The following is a 21,849-nucleotide window of genomic DNA, read 5'->3' as shown; positions in this document are numbered from 1 at the left end:
AGCTAGTGGAGGTGATGGAATTCCAGTTGAGCTATTTCAAATCCTGAAAGATGATGTTGTGAAAGTGCTGCACTCAATATGCCAGCAAATTTGGAAAACTCAGCAGTGGCCACGGGACCCAAAAAGGTCAGTTTTCATTCCAATCCCAAAGAAAGGCAATGCCAAAGAATGCTCAAACTACCACACAATTGCACTCATCTCACACGCTAGTAAAATGATGCTTAAAATTCACCAAGCCAGGCTTCAACAGTACGTGAACCGTGAACTTCCAGATGTTCAAGCTGGTTTTAAAAAAGGCAGAGGAACCAGAGATCAAATTGCCAACATCTGCTGGATCATCGAAAAAACAAGAGACTTCCAGAAAAACATCTATTTCTGCTTTATTGACTATGCCAAAACCTTTGACTGCGTGCATCACAACAAACTGTGGAAAATTCTTCGAGATGGGAATACCAGACCACCTGACCTACCTCTTTAGAAATCTGGATGCAGATCAGAAAGCAACAGTTAGAACTGGACATGGAACAACAGACTGGTTCCAAATAAGAAAAGGAGTACATCAAGGCTGTATATTGTCACCCTGTTTATTTAACATATGCAGAGTACATCATGAGAAACCCTGGACTGGAAGAAGCATAAGCTGGAATCAAGATTGCTGGGAGAAATATCAATAACCTCAGATATGCAGATGACACCACCCTTATGGCAGAAAGCGAAGAAGAACTAAAGAGCCTCTTGATGAAAGTGAAAGAGGAGAGTGAAAAAGTTGGCTTAAAGCTCAACATTCAGAAAATGAAGATCATGGCATCCGGTCCCATCACTTTATGGCAAATAGAAGGGGAAACAGTGGACACAGTGTCAGGCTTTATTTTTGGGGGCTCCAAAATCACTGCAGATGGTGATTGCAGCCATGAAATTAAAAGACGCTTACTCCTTGGAAGGAAAGTTATAACCAACCTAGATAGCATATTAAAAAGCAGAGACATTACTTTGCTGCCAAAGGTCCATCTAGTCAAAGCTATAGTTTTTCCAGTGGTCATGTATGGGTGTGAGAGTTGGACTATAAAGAAAGCTGAGCACCAAAGAATTGATGCTTTTGAATTGTGGTGTTGGAGAAGACTCTTGAGAGTCCCTTGGACTTCAAGGGGATCCAACCAGTCCATCTTAAAGGAAATCAGTCCTGAATATTCATTGGAAGGACTGATGCTGAAGCTGAAATTCCAATACTTTGGCCACCTGATGCAAAGAGCTGACTCTTTGAAAAGACCCTGATGCTGGGGAAGATTGAAGATAGGAGGAGAAGGGGATGACAGAGGATGAGATGGTTGGATGGCATCACCAACTCAATGGTCATGAGTTTGGGTAAACTTTGGGAGTTGGTGATGGACAGGGAGGCCTGGGGTGCTGCAGTCCATGGGCTCACAAAGAGTCAGATATGACTGAATGACTGAATGAACTCAACTGAGGTGCTCCCCTCTCCTGACCCTAGTCTCTGCCTCCAGATGATGGTCTCTACAGCTGGGGAGGCATTAGTCTGCATGACAGGCCTTGCAACCTTAGTGCCTGCCTAGACAGCAGGTGACATCTAGTGAAGTGTCAAAACTGGAGAACAGCAACCTAGACAGCATATTAAAGAGCAGAGACATTGCTTTGCCAACAAAGGTCCATCTGGTCAAGGCTATGGTTTTTCCAGCAGTTGTGTGTGGATGTGAGAGTTCAACTATAAAGAAAGCTGAGTGCCAAAGAATTGATGCTTTTGAACTGTGGTGTTGGAGAAGACTCCTGAGAGTCCCTTGGACTGCAAGGAGATCCAACCAGTCCATCCTAAAGGAGATCAGTCCTGGGTGTTCATTGGAAGGAATGATGTTGAAGCTGAAACTCCAATACTTTGGCCACCTGATGCAAAGAGCTGACTCATTTGAAAAGACCCTGGTGCTGGGAAAGATTGAGGGCAGGTGGAGAAAGGGACGACAGGGGATGAGATGGTAGGATGGCATTACTGACTCAATGGACATGGATTTGGGTAGACTCCAGCAGTTGGTGATGGACAGGGAGGCCTGACGTGCTGCGGTTCATGGGGTCGCAAAGAGTCGGACATGACTGAGCGACTGAACTGAACTGAATTAGGAGTGCAGGCTCATCATTATGGATTTTATTTCCCTAAAGATGCAAGAAGCATAGAATTTTCTATAAATTTCCTAGTTATTAAATGTTGGCAATTAATGAAAAATGCTTCAGAGCATTTTTTTAGACCAAACTAACGTGTTTGCTATTGGCCCACAGGTGTCTAATGTGCATTTTCGTGTCTCCTTTATCCCCTCAACCATAGACCCCCCACTAATTACAGTGAGGAAAAATTAAATGGCAGAGCATCTTTGCTTTCCTGCTGTAGGGTAGGAGCTGGGCAGTAGGTGAAGACTCAGGTCAATCATATATGTGTGTTTATATGGTAAACCATAACTTTCTACCTTTTTCCTATCAACAGTCTCCTCTAAGCACATTGCCCAGAGGAAGTATCATCTTTCCTCCTTTTTTTATTTTCTTTAGAAAAGAAATGAAAATCAATAGACCCAACTCAGTCTCACTGAAAGATAAAATATACACTTGTGAAATAAGTAACAACATGTAATAAGCTTCAAAATTTTCTGATGCAGATAATTAGAAATTAAGTCAACAGATTTGGGCTGAAATATATAGCAAACTAGCATAATGAAGATAAAAATGCAAGAGGAGTTACAGATAAACTTCTGAATGATAAACTAATATATAGTTACCGGAAGTCAGAACTCCTCTAAAGAATGCTAGGTATTTATAGCTGTGCCACTACATTCAGAAACTTGTTTCCTAAACTAGCTCCTAAGGAGAGAGTTTTAGGTTGTGGTCAATGTCAAAAAAGAATCATTTTGCTAGTTGAGTGAAAAGGTCAGTTTCCTCACGTCTTATATTCTATTTCTATGTATCTTTTAAGTTTTAATTTCATTAATTCTATGCCTTAGGGGAAAAAAGCAATGTATTTTCCCAGTCAAGGCATCCAAGTCTGTTATAATCCCCTTTGCTCCATTCAGGCTTTAACTGAAACAGCTGTTTTGATCAATATTTACAATTGAGAGAAGCCAAAGGGAAAAGGGCCATGGGGTGACCCAGCTCTCACTGGTGTTTCTGGAGTGCACACTTGCTGACACTAGCTTTTTTTCATCTTCTGCACATGGACAGAAGTGTGTTCTTTTAATGGCAGAACAAACAATGAGCAACCAAGAAATGAAAAGGAAAAAGAAAAACCCTCTGAAGGTGGAGGCACAACTGTGGGCAAATGACCTTATAACACTAACATTGGATCTGCAGATGAAGAATCAAACGTTTTGTTTTTTTGGATACTTGGCCTTCAGCAGTCAGAATAGCTTAGTTTAGTGTCTGATGCACACATCAGCCCTGGTCCTCAATTACTTCCCAGTCCTACATCCTCTTGTTTTGAGTTTTAGTTCCAGGAGGAGCTGTCAACCAGTGTTTGAAAAGGCAGTGGAACTGCCAAAAAAGTCATTATTAAAAAGTGTAAAGAAAAAGGCAGGCAGCCCCACTACAAACCAGAATGATGTAACCCCTGGAGTATGCCTGTATCTGATAATCTTGTTGTCTTCTAGGAATGGGGGTGTTTTGAGAATAATGTATGAGGTGCTTCTGCTGGGTTGCACTGGTGGTGGAGCTGACTCTTTTTAAAAAATTTTTCATTGGAGTACAGTTGATTTACAATGTTGTATTAGTTTCAGGTGTATAGTAAAGTGAATCAGCTATCCATATATGTATATTCACTCTTTTAAAGATTCTTTCCCCATATTGAGTACTGAGTAGAATTCCCTTTGCTATGTATTAATAGTAGATGTTTATTGGTTATCTGTTTAATATATAGTAGTGTATATCTGTTAATCCCAATCTCCCAATTTATTCCTCTCCACTCCCCTATGGTAACCATAAATTTGTTTTCTGCATCTGTTTCTCTCTTTCTGTTTTGTAAATAAGTTGTGGAGATGACTCATAAGGCAGCATGTTTTCACACTGACATTTCCTTTCCTTGGTCATAGGAGACAACAGCCTGGCCCAGGAGCTAGCCGTTCTCTGTGGCAAAGAGGTCCCTGGACCCATCCGGTCAACTGGAGAGTACATGGTGATCCACTTCACCTCGGACTTCAGTGTAACTGGGGCAGGCTTTAACGCATCCTTCCACAAGAGTAATATATTCTCTTAATTTGTTCTGTTTGATTTCATCTCACTTGCCTGTCTCTTGCTGTCTCTCTAACATACTCTGCTTGTTTTTCAATGCCAAGACACAGATTATAAATCAGAGTGCACAAGTCCCTGCCTACCCTCTGGGGAGGAGGGGTTATCCTGATGTCGTGTACTAAGTCCTGATCAACAAACAAACAAAAAAGCTGGTCACATTGTACAGAAGGATCCTCCACCTTCAGTTTTCTGGGTGGGGCATCTTCTCTCCATAATAAGTCTAAGAGTAAGATATCTAAAACAATATTTCAGCCCAGGTGATGGCTGGAACCAGAAGACAGTGCATATCCATAACACAGCAGAGGAGCAGTAAGTCAGAGTTATCTTCAGTCTAAGAAATAACCAGTCAAAGTAATATAGGAGAAATCATTGTAAATCCCTTGGTTGAAATGATTCATTTAAAGGTTGGCAGGAAGAGTTTGCTGCTCTTGAAATATGAATTTGGTGAGTCCAAGAAGATGCACAGGAAATGGGAGGCTGTCATGTGGAGTGTGATCAAGAATTTGAACACTTAACAAAATGTGAATTCCAACCATCATTTTCAACCCAAACTGGATTAAAGAAGTAGCCTACAGAAAGTATAGTATCTGAAGATCCCCATATTTGTAACTGAAAAATATAATTTTTAAAGTAGATTATCAATCTAGGCATTAAACATGAATATTTTCCCTACTATTATGTATGGTTATTAGAGAGTAGGGAGCAATTGAAAATAAATGATCACCCTTACAGTCAAGGGGGGCTGGCTGTGGAATGGTTTAAAACAATGGGCTTTGGAATTAGATGGACCTAAGATAAATTTCCACTGCTGCATTTTAACTAGTGGTGTGAGCCTTCTGCACTCACACACTGATGCTCCAGTGGGTCCCTGATAGCTGGCAGATGACTAACTTCACTTAGGATGTTGAGCTCCCATTTCTGTCAGATCTCTGCTCAGGTATAACCACAGTTATGTGGCCTTCTCTAACTGCTCCAGACAATATAATTCCATTTTCCCATTCCCAATTCATCTTTCTTTGTAAACTTATCACCACCTCACGTGTTACATATGTGTTTGCTGGGTGTCTGACTTGTCTATAAAACTTCATGAAAGTTAAGGGATTTGTCTCTCCTGCTGACTTCTACATCTTATCTAATAAAAGCACAATGAGGACCGAGGAGCATGTGCTCCATCCGTACTTGTTGTGCTTATTGTTTCCAGCATTTTGGTCCCAAGTGAGTTTCAAATCACATTTCTATTGCCTACACTTTGAAAATTCTCAAGACAAACAGGAAAAGCATCAAAGTCCAGTTGCGAGTGTTATCTAAATACAATCTTTGTTTCTTCTTGGCAAGGTTGTGGTGGATACTTGCATGCAGACCGGGGGATTATCACATCACCCAGGTACCCCGAGACCTACACACCCAATCTCAACTGCTCTTGGCACGTCCAGGTCCAGAGTGGCTTGACCATTGCTGTCCACTTTGAACAGCCCTTCCAGATTCCAAACAGAGACTCCTCTTGCAACCAGGGGGATTACTTGGTGGTAGGTCTTTTTTGCTGCTTTTTCTGATTACTTCTTGTACAGACTTCATAACAAAAAGATGCTATTTTTCCTTTTGGGCTATAAGTTGATAAAACCTGTATACCTTGTCTTCATCAGTATGAAGGTAATTGTGCAATTTTGGTTTGTCTTTTCAGCTCAAAAATGGACCTGATCTTTCTTCTCCACCCTTGGGTCCCCATGGAGGAAATGGTCGTTTTTGTGGCAGTCACCCTTCGTCCACTCTGTTCACTTCGGATAATCAAATGTTTGTCCAGTTTATTTCTGATAATAGTAATGAAGGGCAAGGATTTAAGATCACATACGAGGCAAAGAGTTTGGGTAAGTATTTTCACTGAGAATTTTGTCTATACTTTTCCTGCAATTGCTTGATCTTCCTTGTTTAGATAGATTTGAGGAAAAAATATATAGTTTTTTTTTCTGAACTAAGAATAATGATGTTATTAAGAATAGCTACCTATTATCAAGCACTTACTTTGTGCTGGATACATTGCTACCTCATCATGACTACATCTTTTCATTGTTTCCATTCTCTAGATAAGTAAGATGAGGCTTAGATTGTACAAGAAAATGAACGAAGTGAACTTCTACCTGAGTATAAATTGAGCTGATCTTAGTGATCCCTGAAATTCCCCATACTTTTTCATTGTAAAATGTTATATTTGGTTGCATAAACCTTGTCAGAATGATAATTACATTGTTTTGTAATCATTTGTATGCTTATTTTTAGATGAATGTATAATCCTTTGATTCTATTATTACCCATTAATGATTTTGACTTAATTACACTTGACTGTAATTCTATTTAATTCTGCTATAATGATTTGATTTTTGTGACATTTACTTTAGATAATATTTAATTGAATAAATAAATAAACAAGCTTCAAAAAAGAGAGGGAGCAGTGTCAGTAGGAGTGAGTCTTTGGTCCCTTAAAATGAGATAATTCTAATTTTGGTTTAATCCTATGTATGACCTCAGTCTCAGATTCCTGGATATATTTCAAAATATATATTCATCTAAATGAAGCCATATGTTTTATGGCACATTCTCTAAAATATGAGAATTTAAAACATCAGCATAATTTCCTACTCTAAGGAAATGGGGAGAGGAGAGGAAATAAATATCCACCAGCTGACATAGAAAATCATCTCATCCCTCCAGCAGGTTCCATGACCACCAGGAACATCCTTTCCTCTCTTCCCAGCACACGTAACGCTGGTGCTTGGAGGGAGCCTTTAACAACACAGCTTTGTGACACCAGCAGCACCACCTTCTAGGCAGCGAGTTTCTTGTCCCTCGCTGTCTCCATGCTCAGCTTTGGTGCTGAGTTGTGAATGGTCAGGATTTCACATGGCCCTGAGACTTTACAGAGTCCTAGTGCCTTGTGTTTAGTAAGTAGACCCAGAACTCTGCTTTTCCAACTTTACCCAGGTAGACTGTCTTGAATTATATTTTCAAAGTCAATATTTAGTGGGAATTCATATACACTAAGGGTCTATTTGCAAACACTATAATTCTATCATTGCTTTGTGGGTCCTCTATTCATTGCTTTGTGGGTCCTCTATTCACGAAAGAATGGTTATCATCATTGGTTATCACCACTTCCCCATCTTTCTGCCTTAATATTAGACTTAAAAGTCTTTTAAGTCTTTTAAGATTTCAAAACTGGTTGCAATATGATCACTCTTATTGATCTCAGTTTTCTGATTCAAGCATCTCCCCCAACTATAGTCAACTCTACTTCCCTAGCTGTGTTTCTACCACTTTCTACTTCTTGGCCACTCCTGTTTTTCAGCTTTTAACACATGTTATTCAGTGAACAACTTTTGGCATCAAATTAGCCTCATTCTACCCCATCATCCTCCAAGAACATCCTTCTATATGGTCAATGAGATTTCTGTGTCCCTGTGCTTGATGCTTTCTTTGTCACTGGATTAACTGATATTTTAATTTACTAATTGAACATTTACAAAGGGTTTCACACTGTGCAAACCATCAAACCATTGCATAGTTGATTGGCGTTAAGGAGGAGTGAAATTTCTGCTGAGAATATATGGTTTAGCAAATTAAAAAATGACACATGTGGTAGCTCCCTTGATAGCAAATTCAGAATGTATTTGCTTAAAAAGAAAAGGAGGATCATTCCAGATGAAAGGAAACTGGGATTGGAAATACAGATAAAGAGACTTTTAAAAATGAATGTGGCCATTGCCTGCATCCTCTTTCTCCAGACTGTAGACTGATTTCCCTGTATTTCCTGACAGCCTGTGGGGGCAATATTTACATCCATAATGCTGATTCTACTGGATACGTAACCTCCCCCAACCATCCTGACCATTATCCCCAGCACGCTGACTGTATTTGGCTTATAGCTGCTCCTCCCGGGAAACTCATACGGCTGCAGTTTGAAGGCCAGTTCAGCATCGAAGTAACACCCAAGTAGGTCGCCTCTCTTTAGTTTTCCTGCTATCCAGAGTTGGTATTTATTTTAGCTGTCACATTTGAGAACAGTTTTCTACTGCTTTTTTGTCTTTTCTAAAAGTTTTTATGGAAATGTAGTTCATTTACAATATTGTGTTAGTTTCAGATGTACAGCAAAGTGATTCAGTTATATATATATATATATATATATATATACATTTTTTTTTTACATTCTCTTTCATGATAGGTTATTACGTGATGTTGAAAACAGTTGCCTGTGCTATACAGTAGGGTCTTGTCCATCTGCTTTTCTCAGCAGCATTTACTGCAAAGGAAATCTAGGGATGGGGAAGGGAAATGTTAACACCTCAAGCTGAAAACCTCGCCTGCCCGTCACCCTCCCATCAGCTGAGCAGATGATGTAAACAGATAGCATCCCTCCTGACCCTGTGCACATCCTCCAAGAGACTCGGAGGACGGCTGTCTGAGATTTATGTCATCTCTTCTTCCTCCCACAGGAAAAATAGAGTGTCTCTGGTAGACAAGTATTTATTTGCCCAGCCTCACACTCGGTGTCATAAATGATAAAATGCCTCTTTAACAAATGGAAATTTGTGACACCAGGGGTCACTAGGGTTAGAAACAGGACTGGAAACAAGGAGAGTCCAATTTCCCAATCTCTTGTTTAATGAGAATCATTAAAGATTACAAACCAGAGAGTTTATGTCTTACTATGTTGAACACAAAGAGATTGAAAAAAGCTCTGTATTTTTCTCTTAGTTTAGCAAAAGCATGTATACACTTGTATGCATGCATGTGTGGTGCAAAGCTTAGGTACGAGAGCTTTTGTTTACAAGTTCTGGACTCTTGATATAATGCCACTGTCCCCTCACTGAGCATTAATTGGCTGGTTGACTTTCTCAAGAAAGATTGGGTAAATACCTGTCCTCTTTTATGGACACAGAATTCTGGCTGAGATTCTCCATAAGCTCCGTTTACAGAGCTGTCAACAGAGTTCATCTTTGTCTCATGAAACATGTCATAACATCATGTGAAACAAAATACTTGGGTTCTGAAACTCCTAGGGGTTGATTTTGGAGCTTCCGTGCTGGCTCAGTGGTAAAGAATCTGCCTGCCAATGCAGGAGACATAGGTTCGATCCCTGGGTTGGTAAGATCCCCTGGAGAAGGAAATGGCAACCCACTCTAGTATTTTTGCCTGGGAAACCCCGTGGACAGAGGAGCCTGGCAGGCTACAGTCCATGGAGTCTCAGAGTTGAACATGGCTGAGTGACTAAACAAATAAATATACAACAAGGGGTTGATTTGAGAATGGCTTTTACGTTTCTAGGACTAACAGAATGTGGAAGGTGAGTAAATATAAAACCTTCAGTGTGGTAAATATAAAACCCGTCTTTTTGAGCTCCAAACTGGAGTGTGTTATGTCTCAGAAAGATATTACACAGCATTTTGAAGTGACCGCCGCTTATATAGACTCTATTGTAGTGTCTATGCAGTGACGTGTACCTGGTGCTACAGAAATAATGATTTCATTATGCCCTTGGAGAAAGTGAAGTCTTTACTATCAAAATATGTCAAAGCCATTGACTTTACAAATTAAACAGAATCTTCTTTCCACTTTAGCTGTACGTCCAGTTACCTTGAGTTGCGAGATGGAGCTGATTCAAACGCACCAATACTTTCCAAGTTTTGTGGGACATCTCTGCCCATCAGTCAGTTGTCCTCAGGAGAGGTGATGTATTTGAGATTCCAGTCTGACAACAGCCCCACTCATGTGGGATTCAAAGCCAAGTATTCTATAGGTAATGACATTTTTCTATTCAATAAGAAAGTCGTGACAGAATGATTGCATTAAAACTTTTAAAAAAATGCCATTTTTAAAGAAGTCTATCTGCCTAATTTTAACAGTTATTTTAATGATATAAGTAAGGAATGTGAATGTTTAAAGCCACAAAGTCATTTATCAATTTTAATTTTTACTTTAATTTCCATCTTAAAACACTTTTTTGTATACTTGAATATTTTTATTTTTCTCTTAATTTTTACATATTCAGTTAAATTCTTGTTTCTTCCTCTTGTCATAAAATATGTGTAATATTACTTTAGATAGTAAAACTGTTTAGCAATAAGATGACTAGTTTTTAGAATCATGACTTTGACCTCCTCAACATTAATGGATAATTAAATCTCTAGCACCAAGTCATTCACTCAGTGTTTTGATTTCTTTCCTTTAAAAAATAAATAATAAATATGCATTCTGAAGATTCACTACAAGATGGTCACAGTTACATAGAATTTAGTATCTAATGGGTCTGAACACAAACCAAACATATTTGATACACTCAAAACTCAAAAAGCCTGGTTGTAACAATATTTAACCTATACCATAGGTCTTTTATAGCCTGAGGAAAATTGCATATAATTCAGTCTCTCACATCCAGCTGAAAAGAAATAATAGGATAATAATTTTCAAAGCCCTGAGGTATCCATCACTGCAGTAGCACGTTTATTTGATTAAACTAGAAATCACAGGCATCACTAATCAACCACAGCATCATTTCTAGTTGAGCTTAAACTCAGAATCACCAACCCAGGCTGCTAGGCAGCTCTTATCAATCTACCAGTTAGTTCTGGAAAGAAACCTGCTTGCAATTAGTAGCTTTTACACACTGTCCTGAGAGAATTCATGAGACATCACAGGATATGCCATTCAGCAGTCTTTCCATCTTCCCTTTCCCATTATTCGATTGGACTCATGGTATCATTTCTCTGTACATCAATAGCAGATTTCATACAATAAAGGAAGCACAAACTAAACATTTCCACCATTTTTAAAACTTCAGTTTATATTCACTTGGCACCGAAAAGCTTTTCAATGTGCTGGTTAAATTTCAAAGAAACCATAATAGCATATTGCTCTTTTTCTGCAGCCCCATGTGGGGGAACAGTGACAGGGCAAAGTGGTGTCATTGAGAGCAACGGATACCCAACACAGCCATACACAGACGACTTATTCTGTGAGTGGCGTCTCCGGGGACCCATGGGACACTATCTCACCATCCACTTTGAAGACTTTAACCTTCAGAATTCATCTGGTTGTGAACGAGACTTTGTGGAAATCTGGGAAAACCATACATCTGGTCAGTGAAATATGTCTGCTGTCTTTTGGGAGGTGTCTATTTTCACTTGTTACTCATTCAGCCTCTGAAATACCCTCATTTCCAAGAAAGGCAAGAGTTTGTTTCTTGCAAAGAAGTGCAGATCAGTTAGCTATGGACTGTTCAGCATTTCTCTTCCTCATTCCTTACCCAAGAAAAAGTGGTGTCCAAAGCCCAGGGGTCATTGTAGATCTTATCCTGGGACCACATTGAGAGAGCACTGTGTGGGAAGGCACCCTCTTCCAGGGAACCTTAGAGGGCCACAGCTAGATATTTGAGGGGCATCCTATAAGGGAAGGAGAGGAAAGGATAATATACTGGGACTTCCCTGGCGGTCCAGTGTTTAAGAATTCGCCTTGCAATGCAGAGGACATGAGTTTGATCCCTGGTCAGGAAATTAAGATCCCACATGCCACGGAGAAACTAAACCTGTATGTCACAACTACTAAGCCTGCACATTATGGAGTGGAACTAGAGAAGCCTGTGTACCATAATGAAGACCTAGCATAGCCAAAAAAAATTTGTTTTTTAATTTAAAAAAAGGGTGATACACTGTGGAAATGATTTGAGACGGATGCTTCCCACTCTGTCTCCTTGGACCATTTCACAACCAACTGAGCCAACTTTCCTTGTTGTGCTGATGCTCTTGGTTGTCACTCATCTTCATATATTTGCATATATCAATTTGTATTCATGTTTGACCTACTTCTCTTGCCAGAGGTCACCGTTTCTTCCTGGGCAGGGTCTTATCAATGATTATTTTCTTCGGGAATGCCAAATATCTCAAGTAGAGGTTAAGTGAAATCAACCCCCTGGACTTACACATGCTTCATACTTATTTCACTCGCACAGGTACCTTATTGGGCAGATACTGTGGAAGCAGCATTCCCAACAGCATAGACACTTCCAGCAACATTGCTTTGGTCAGGTTTGTCACAGACGACTCTCTCTCTGCCTCAGGATTCAGACTACGGTTTGACTCCAGCTTGGAAGGTAAGTTTGTTGATTCATTAAAAAAATACACATATATACACACACACACATATATATATCTCATGTTACATATATATAAATAATGGGTTGGTCAAAAAGTTCATTTGTGTTTTTCTGTAAGCTGTTATGGGAAAAATGAATGAATTTTTTTTTGCCAATCCAGTAATATGTATTAATATAATACATATTATATTTCTGAGCAGCTATACTGAATAGACACTCTACTTAGACACTGGTGTTAAATAAGCTGGACAAGACACCATGGCCTGTGTCTCCTTGAACCTCAGTAGTCTAGTGGGAGGTAGACAGTAATCAGATAGTCACACCAATAAATGAAAAGTCACAAATGCAATCAGTGCTACAAAGAAAAGGATCTAATGCTGAGACGGTGTGAGGAGACGAGCCTTCACCACATCTCATCTGAAGAAGACCAGTCCCTTATTGCTCCAGTCATTTAGGATTTGTGTTCCAAGCACCCTGACAAGCTCAGGTGAAATAAAGACCTTGTGAAAACACTGGATGATCATCTGAGCCTTCTGCTTTCAGACTCTGATGGTTACTATGCTTACTGGTCTCTCATAGTTCTTCGGTCAGGATGACAAACGGCTGCCAGTGAACTATCAATATGATCCATGGAAAGAAAATGAAAGTGTTGGTCGCTCAGTTGTGTCCAACTCTTTGTGACCCCATGGACTGTAGCCCACCAGGCTCCTCTGTCCATGGAATTCTCCAGGCAAGAATACTGGAGTGGGTTGCCATTCCCTTCTCCAGGGGATCTTCCCAACCCAGGGATCAAAACCCAGGTCTCCCGCATTGCAGGCATGTTCTTTACCAGCTGAGCTACCAGGGAAGCTCTATGATCCATGGAAGCAGAGATTAAGTATTAAATATCAGAAAGAGTCCTCGCATACTTACAATGATAAATAAGAGCAATAATTTTGTCCAGTGGGGCAATAAAAAAAAATGCTTTAGTTTTGAGAACATTCCTTACAGGATCAAATTGGAAGTTTTCTTGTTTTTATTTTGTTTTCCCTTCAGCATGTGGTGGGGATCTCCAGGCCCCCTCTGGAACATTCACTTCTCCCAACTACTGGAACCCTAACCCTCATGGCTGGATGTGTGAGTGGAGAATCACCGTGCAGGAAGGGAGGCAGGTCACCCTCACCTTTAACAGCCTGAGGCTGGAAGCCCATCCATTCTGCAGCAGTGAGCATGTAACAGTAAGTGTCCCCTGCAGCCAGTGATGTTATAGTCCATTGTTTAAGGAGCTTATTGACCCATAAATCACAGTCAGAAAACTAGATCAGGAATATTCCCCTGCGCGCAACTGTATCTCACACAAATTCTAAGTGTTTTAGATAAAACAAAGTCACAATAAATGTTGGCCAAAATATTTGTAAAAGCTATTTTAGGATACAGTTATCTCAGCCTACATCAGGGTCATGGGCAGAATAAATTTTAAAGCAAATGATCGTTACATGTGGAAAACCTGCGTAAACAGAAAAGTTGAGCCTTTGGGTAGCAAATAACTAACTGGGACTAGAGTGACAGAACAAGCCACCACCAAAAGTTTTAAGTAGATGGGTGGTCCTGCCTAATTATTGTTTGCTGGCAGATGTCCTGAGGTTGCCACGCTCAGCTTTGAGATTAAGAAAGCAAATGAAATCCCTCAGTGTGAACTGTGAGATGACACATATATGCATACATACTATATTAACTATAGCTGAATATTAGTATATTTCTCCACCCAACTTTCCCTTTCTCCAGTCTTCGTTATCTCACTAAATAACTGTTCCAGACTTGTGGTTGCTTAGGCCCAAAGCCTTGATGTCTGTTTTGGAGTCCTTTCTCTCTCACCTTATACTGCATCCATAAGCAAGTCTTGTTGGCTGTATCTTTATAAAAAATCCAGAAACTAATACTTCTCCTTATATCCACCACCACCACCACTACTCATTCAGATTTATTTCAATAACTTCCATTTGGTCTCTCTACTTCCACCCTTGTCTCTCTGCATCTCAACATGGCAGCCAGTGTGATGAGTTTAAACCTAACTCAGGCCATGTTGCTTTCCTTGAAAATCTTCTAATGACCTCTTATCTCACTTGGGGGGAAATCCAAAATCTTCACAGTGGCCCAACTGCCCATACATTATATGCTACCCCTTCGTTCTCTTGTCCATGTTCTTATTTCAAATTCCCCTCCTCTCCAGCCACCCTGGCCTCCTTTCTGTTCCCTGATTTGGGCTAAGATATCCGTGTGACCACTTCCCATGCACTGTTGCCTCTGTCTGGGATGCTCCTTCTCGCTCGTTCATGCCCTTAGTCCATTCCGGGGTCTGCTCAGATGACTAGATCTGAGAAGCCTTCCCTAAGTACCTTCATTAAATAGACCCCACCCCACTCTGGCCTGGCCCTTTTCTTGCATTACTGGTTTCACAGCACTTCACAACAGCTCACAGTTCATGTATTTATTTGTTTGTATATTGTCTGCTGCCCAGACTAGAATGTAAGCTCCACTCACAAGGATGTGCACTTGGCTTCATTCCCTGATAAATCCCCAGTGACTCACTCATAACAAACACAGCAATTGTTGAATCGATCCATAGTTGAAGGACTGTCACTTTCCTTTTTAAAAATAGCCACCTTTGTTTTCATTTCATTGTCTCCTACTGGATAGTGAATTTCAAAAATATGAAACATCTCTGTATGTTACTCTGTTTGTATTGCCCTAAAATAATCATATTCAAACTTCAGATTTTGCTTCTTAGATCTAATATCTGAAGGACCAAAATGTTGTCTTCTGTCAAATATTGAGAATTATGGAGCCCAGTGTGATTTCTCTTATTTGAAAGCCAGGAAATTTTGGACCAAGCTTGCTTATTTTGAAGGAACATTTTTCCTTCAAAACAAGAATGAAGTAGAAAAAAATCAAATCACTCTCACTATACCATATTTTGAAGCATTTTCTTATCTTTTCTTGGCAATGCATAATACTATGTAGTTGTATTTAGGTGACAGAAATTCATTTCTGTACTAATTTTCATCAATTTTTTTCTCAATATAAATACAATGAATGCTATTGAATCATTTTTGTAGAGCTGAGAAAATAAAAAACAGAAAAATACTTGGAATCCCACACAACCATTACTAAAATTTTGAGGATTATGCTTAAAGTCTTTTTTCCTTTGAGATCATATTGAAACATAATCATTAGAAATCTTACCAGCAGAGTACTCACACGCCCTACAGGAAAGATAGTAAGGAAAATCATAGTTTCAAAACTCAAATAATAAAATAAAATTTACAGCATCAACCACAAATTTTGAATCATGTCCTGCTTGTCATTTCCCCATCTCTGCATCATAAATGCCAAAGGCACCCTTTTCTACTCATTCAGCTACATCTTTTGATAGTTATGTCATTATTTCAAAATAATATTCCTATGCAACTGCTACTTTTTTTTTTGTCTTAGACATTATTCACATTCAACTGTGAAAGATGAGGATTTAACTGTCTTCAAAAACCACCCCAGGATCATGCACATGGGGGTACTCGCAATTCAGTTACCACCCCCAACTACCTCCCCAAATACTCCTGTCACAGATTTTGTTTTAATTGTTACTCAGGGGTTACATTAATATTACTGTGAAAACATCACTCCCACTTAAATGAAGTATTGTACTCTGGTAGCATTTGTTTTTGATTTTCCAAGTAATAATTGTGTCCGATTTTACATTTTCATGGGTGTGTGTGTGTGTGTGTGTTATTTTCTATGTTCAGTTTAGTTGCTCAGTCATGTCTGACTCTTTGTGACCCCATGGACTGCAGCATGCCAGGCCTCCCTGTCCATCACCAACTCCCAGAACCTACTCAAACTCATATCCATCATGTTGGTGATGCCATCCAACCACCTCATCCTCTGTCGTCCCCTCTCCTCCTGCCTTCAGTCTTTCCCAGCATCTGGGTTTTTTCCAATGAGTCGGTTCTTCTCATCAAGTAGCCAAAGTATTGATTTCCTTTAGACTGGTTGGATCTCCTTGCAATCCAAGGGACTTTCAAGAGTCTTCTCCAACACCACGGTTCAAAAACATCAGCTATTAATAAAATAAATTTCACATCAACCAAAAATTTTGAATTCCAGCCTTGCTTCCATCCAGCCATATGCGGCATTTTGCATTCAGCTACTCTTTTGATATTAGTCAGTTTAAATAATGCATGCAAACTGCTACTTGCTAGACATTATTCCTTCTGTGAACATAGGTTCTGTCTTCACACTCCCAGGTCATAACAATTGCACATGGACTCGCATTCAGTTACCCCCAACACCTCCAAGTATCTGTAATTCTTCTTTTAAATTGTTCCATACATTTTTTTGTGAACATCATCTCATTAAATGAGTATTTACTCTGTGCACGTTTTGATTTTCCATATGTATAATTGTGTCCGGTGTACATCATTTCATGATAACGTTGTCTGGTTTTATTTCTATGTTCAGTTAAAGTTTCTATCTTTGAGCTCTTGTGCCCCAGACTGCAGCATGCATCCTACCTGTCCATCCCAACTCCCACCTTCAATCTTCATATTTGATGCACAATCTCTAAGGACATAGGCATGGGAGACAAAGTTTTTGAGTACATGTATATCTATAATTATCTTTATTCTATCCTTATTCTTTGGATTGTATTATGTATGTCAAATATGTTAATCATAATTTTGAGACTTTTATTGCTTTTTGGGGACTCAGTCTCCTTCAAGTCCCTCTCTCCCATTATATTGATCTCTGGTTTTTACATTGGATGTTTCCCTAAGTGTCTACTGACCCTTGACTCTTCATTCCTATTTAAGTATTAAGTGCTAAAAGGCCATGGGAAGCTGTCTGTGTGTGACTGGAGCCATCAACTTGTGGGCTTCACGCGGGGTCGGGGTGGGGCAGGGAGGAGGCGGGGGAGGGTGACCGAGGGGGTACCTGACCCTTAAATCAGGGAAACCACAAATATCATATTACAAGTCGTCCCCACCCCCTCACCCCTGAGGTTAAAGCATCAAAGAATCACTTTCAGAATAAATTTCTGAATCTTTAATACAATGTCCACATTCCTTTCTTTGAAATACATTTTTATGAGTTCCTTGCTTGTGTTGTTTCCTCTTCATTCTGCTCCAAACAACAGGATGTGGCTTGTTTTCTATTTATCCTTTATTTGTTGAGAACTTGACTGAAAGAAAGAAAGGAAGCCAGGAAGGAAGGAAGGAGGTAGGGACTCTTCCTGAGATCTACAGGTTGCTCAAGGGTGGCTTTGAGCAAGCCACTTCCAGACCAGTACCTCATGCAGTGATCTAAGTAAACCGTTCCTTTAGACAGGCTGCCTGTCTCACGCTGTGCCCAGATGGAGAAGTGGGAAAGCCACACCATCCCCTGTGCAAAACAATGAGCCGAACGCCCCATTGTATTCCTGCTTTTAGCGCATTTTTTTGTCCTGAATTTCACATACCTACTTCTTACCCCACTGTTTTCCAAGAGTTTTAGTTTCTCAGTTCAAAGAGGAGTAGGGGAGGAGTGTGGAAACAGCCCTCTTGTTCCTCCTAAAAGCGGGAGTTTGCGTGATAAACGATGCCTCGCAATTCTTAGTCACTGTGATTTCACACTCGGGGCAGATGCTGGGGAGACACAAGGGCCATTGATCATAGTTTTGCACATATTATCCTTGTAGTTGCAAATAATCCCTTTTGATTCTGGCAATGTGTTGCCCATTCCCGTTTTTAGAATTATTGAAATACTTCTCTCCTGTTTCCTATGCATTATTTCGTGGTTAGGAATCAGAGGCATAATTTGAATCCGAATTTTATTATTACTGGCTCTTTAAACTGCGCCAAGTGGCATACCCTTTCTGAATTCTGGTGTGTTAACCTGGAAAACAGGGGTAATATAGTATGTCTGAGAGGTTAGTTTGCTAATTTGATAAGGTAATCCAAGTGGGTTATTAGTAGAGTCTGGCATGTTGTTTGTGTTCAGTAAATGATAAGAAATGTTAGGTCCATTCCTATGAGCTGGAAGACACTTTAAATCAGAAGCCCCCAAAGAGCTACATTTAATGGTCAATAACAGTAGACAGAAAAGCATACAGCTTTTGTATGGAATACAGTATCCACCTCCGTAGCTCTCAGTGTCATATTCAGCCTCATTATTCCTAATTGTAAGCCATTCCAATCCTTTTTAAAAACAGAACTGTCACTCACTCCATCATTTACTGTTTAGTTACTTCTAGATCTTTCTTGAGCTATCCTAGATATCCACTTGGTTTTGGACAGAAGTAGAAGAATATTTTGCCAGTTATTATAACCATGTGCATAACTGGAGTTGTTTAATATTTTGGAGTCCACAATACTCAAATCCATTTTTAAAAGTTCAAACTTGTAAGAAAGTTGAAGGTTTGAATGCATAAGTAATTAGGAAAGAACTATTATATTGAGATTGATTTTTTAAAAATCACTTTTCAAGGCATTTAAAAATATTTGAGTTCTTCTATACTTCAGTTCATCAGAGACTAATGTTTAAACCCTCTTTGCCGATGTCAAAGGTCCTGATGCATTGCTAAGAAAAACTGCTCCCCAGTGAACTCTGTGAACTAAGATGGAAGCATGTTAGCATAGCTGCTTTACATTTCGAGCACCGTTTCCAGTTGCAAAGAGCACAGCAGTGTTTTACTTGTCACTGTGGCAGGAGGGCATGACTGCAATGCTTCCATTTTTGTGCGGTGACCCTGAAGGCACAAAATGTGCTGCGGGTGATGCACTGGCTTGTGACCCTGGGTCAAGTGCCCATATTGGGAAATAATTCATTTTAGCTCAGAGTTTCCTTAGAAGGAAGCACGTCTAGGCTGGGAACATAAACTCCTAGGAAATACTCAATAAGATGGGCTATGTCTAAGGGTTAAACTGTTTTTTTCAACAGGTATTTAATGGCATTAGAAGTAACTCACCCCAGCTGGAGAAACTGTGCAGTAGCGTTAATGGCAGCAATGAGATCGAATCTTCAGGAAATACAATGAAGGTCATTTATTTCACAGATGGGTCCAGGCCGTACGGCGGCTTCACTGCCTCCTACACATCCAGTGAAGATGCAGGTAATAGCAGCTGCTGTGAGTACACCTGTGTCACTGTCTACATGGCAAGTGACCACAGCTGCTGCCAACAGCAGCGGAGTCATGCTTGTTCCCCTCAGAGATCAAGGTTACACCTAGAATCTTCCATGAAAGACAAACCTAGCCAGATAGAAAACCCAACCAAAAAGCCCAGAAACAAAAGACAAAAACTTCTAGTTTTGGAAAGAAAACTGCTATTGCGAATTAGAAAAGTTAAAAAAAATGCTGTTAGAAGAGCTTCTAGCTGAGTTCCATGCAGTGTCGCCATTATAGACGACTGCCAGTCCCACAGCCCTTGGTCAGTTCTCTGTCCTGAAAAAGGCCAGAAATCCCTTGGAAGGTAGCTTACTCCCAGAGGGTAACTAATGCAACTGAAGACAGATTTGTATTGTTTCTTAGTCCTCCATTTATCCAGATATAGACTTCCAGCATACATGAATGTGGGGTTCACATACGATATGGGATATTTAAAATTAAGCAGGATAACGGCCTTTCTACTGTAAATATCCTCCTACTTTCTGGATTGGTGTTATTATCTAAGAACTTTAAACTTTAGGAAGAGTGGAATTGAATATTTAAAAAAAAAACCCTTTATTGCATTGATACAAAGAATATTCATTCCCTTTTAAAAGAAGCAAATTCATTGCAATGCCAGTGTTAGATATTATCTCTTTTATTCAATTAAATTCTCAGGTCAAGTGGAGGATTCCTAATCAGAAGCCATCAGGGCCACCATTATATTTGGATATTTCTTTAAATGAAATATTAGTGAACAGTGGGCTCATATTAGAAGATACTGACTTAGCCAAACCTCACTCACCTAATCTACACCTTCAGGGAAATAAAGGAGTTGCTTATTTTTGTGCATCTTTCTTTCTAAACCCACAGAAACAACTTCTGTAGTTGGTGTGATGAGCCAGCCCTTTAACCACAACCCTGACTTCATCTGGAAAAACAAATCAAAGCAATAAAAAAAAAAAGACTGCTGTGGTTATTATAGTTATTTTTTTCTGTCACATGTGTATCTTCTATGGCCTGAGTCTGACAACTAGTCTTTTTCCTTCTGTTTCCTCAGTGTGTGGTGGGTCCCTTACAAGTTCCCTTGAAGGAAACTTTACTTCTCCTGGCTTTGACGGAGTCAGTAATTATTCAAGAAACCTAAACTGCGAATGGACGCTCAGCAACCCCAATCAGGACAACTCCTCCATTTACATTCATTTTGAGGATTTTTATCTAGAAAGTCACCAAGACTGTCAATCTGATGTCCTTGAGTTCCGAGTGGGTGAGTCCAGTCAAGGAACATGTTTTCCCATTCATGTCTACAACTTTCTCCTTTTGCCTGGAGTCCAGTGACCTCCCAATGAAGAAAGTCAAGGACTGTAATGTACGTATGTAGGGTCCAGAAGAACACTGTTCAGACAAAACCATCATTCTGCATATGTCCAGCTGAGGACAATAACTCCCATAAACGGAATGAGATGGATCAGTGTTGACAGCTAGATCCTACGTTTTAAAGTTTTTTACCAATTGTGTCTCTGTTTAAATATATGCTAAAAAATAATTATGACATAAACATGAATTGGAACAAAATGGTGCCTAGGATAAAGAGGTCCATACCGAAAAAAGAATTCTTTTTCACCATGAGGCCCTCTTTCCTTTGTAGTCGAGAAAGAGAGGATTTGTGAAATGTCTGCTACTAAATCAGAATTTAAATGTGCATCAGTGAATAGCTTGAAATTTTTGCTATTATTATTATTTATTCTGATTGAATTTGTTGAATATATTTTTCAAAAGTTATATAAATGACACTCGGTGCATTGTTCTACTCAGGTAATGCTGATGGACTTCTGATATGGAGACTTTGTGGATCTTCAAAACCTAGAATGCCATTGGTTATACCTTATCCACAGGTATGGATACACTTTGTCACCAATGAGCGTGTAGAACATGTTGGATTCCATGCACAGTATTCTTTTACAGGTAAGACTGATGATAAGCTCTCCAACTCTAGTGATAAAACAATACATAAATTTTTAAATGATATTTTCCAGAAAGATCTCACATATATTTTGTTAGATTTATTTCTAGGTTTATTTGTTGGTTTTGTTGGTAATTTCAATCAGACATTTTTATTTATACTTTCTACCCAGTTCTTTTTTTTTCAGACAACTCAAAATAATATTTTAATTGGTATAACAATTAAACAGAAAATGAGCAAGGATATATAAGGCCTGAACAACCAACTTAACCTGACATCTACAGAACACTTCTAGCAGCAACAGTGGAATACATATTC

At 39.5% G+C, this 21,849-nt stretch overlaps 1 protein-coding gene across 1 annotated transcript in view; it reads left to right on the top strand.

The window, feature by feature from the left end:
* The window catches only part of CUBN (cubilin), a 255,728-nt gene that overhangs the window by 164,874 nt on the left and 69,005 nt on the right, over positions 1 to 21,849 (top strand). Inside the window, exons 41-51 of the mRNA XM_020881287.2 lie at positions 4,077 to 4,223; positions 5,611 to 5,801; positions 5,957 to 6,140; positions 8,085 to 8,259; positions 9,885 to 10,063; positions 11,192 to 11,401; positions 12,272 to 12,412; positions 13,451 to 13,632; positions 19,364 to 19,535; positions 20,629 to 20,835; positions 21,384 to 21,533. Coding sequence (XP_020736946.2) covers positions 4,077 to 4,223; positions 5,611 to 5,801; positions 5,957 to 6,140; positions 8,085 to 8,259; positions 9,885 to 10,063; positions 11,192 to 11,401; positions 12,272 to 12,412; positions 13,451 to 13,632; positions 19,364 to 19,535; positions 20,629 to 20,835; positions 21,384 to 21,533 — 1,938 coding nt within the window. The remainder of the gene's footprint in view (positions 1 to 4,076; positions 4,224 to 5,610; positions 5,802 to 5,956; positions 6,141 to 8,084; positions 8,260 to 9,884; positions 10,064 to 11,191; positions 11,402 to 12,271; positions 12,413 to 13,450; positions 13,633 to 19,363; positions 19,536 to 20,628; positions 20,836 to 21,383; positions 21,534 to 21,849) is intronic.

Source organism: Odocoileus virginianus, chromosome 9, assembly GCF_023699985.2.
Source record: "Odocoileus virginianus isolate 20LAN1187 ecotype Illinois chromosome 9, Ovbor_1.2, whole genome shotgun sequence".
Lineage (NCBI taxonomy): Eukaryota > Metazoa > Chordata > Mammalia > Artiodactyla > Cervidae > Odocoileus > Odocoileus virginianus.
This window is presented reverse-complemented; position numbering and strand designations above follow the sequence as displayed.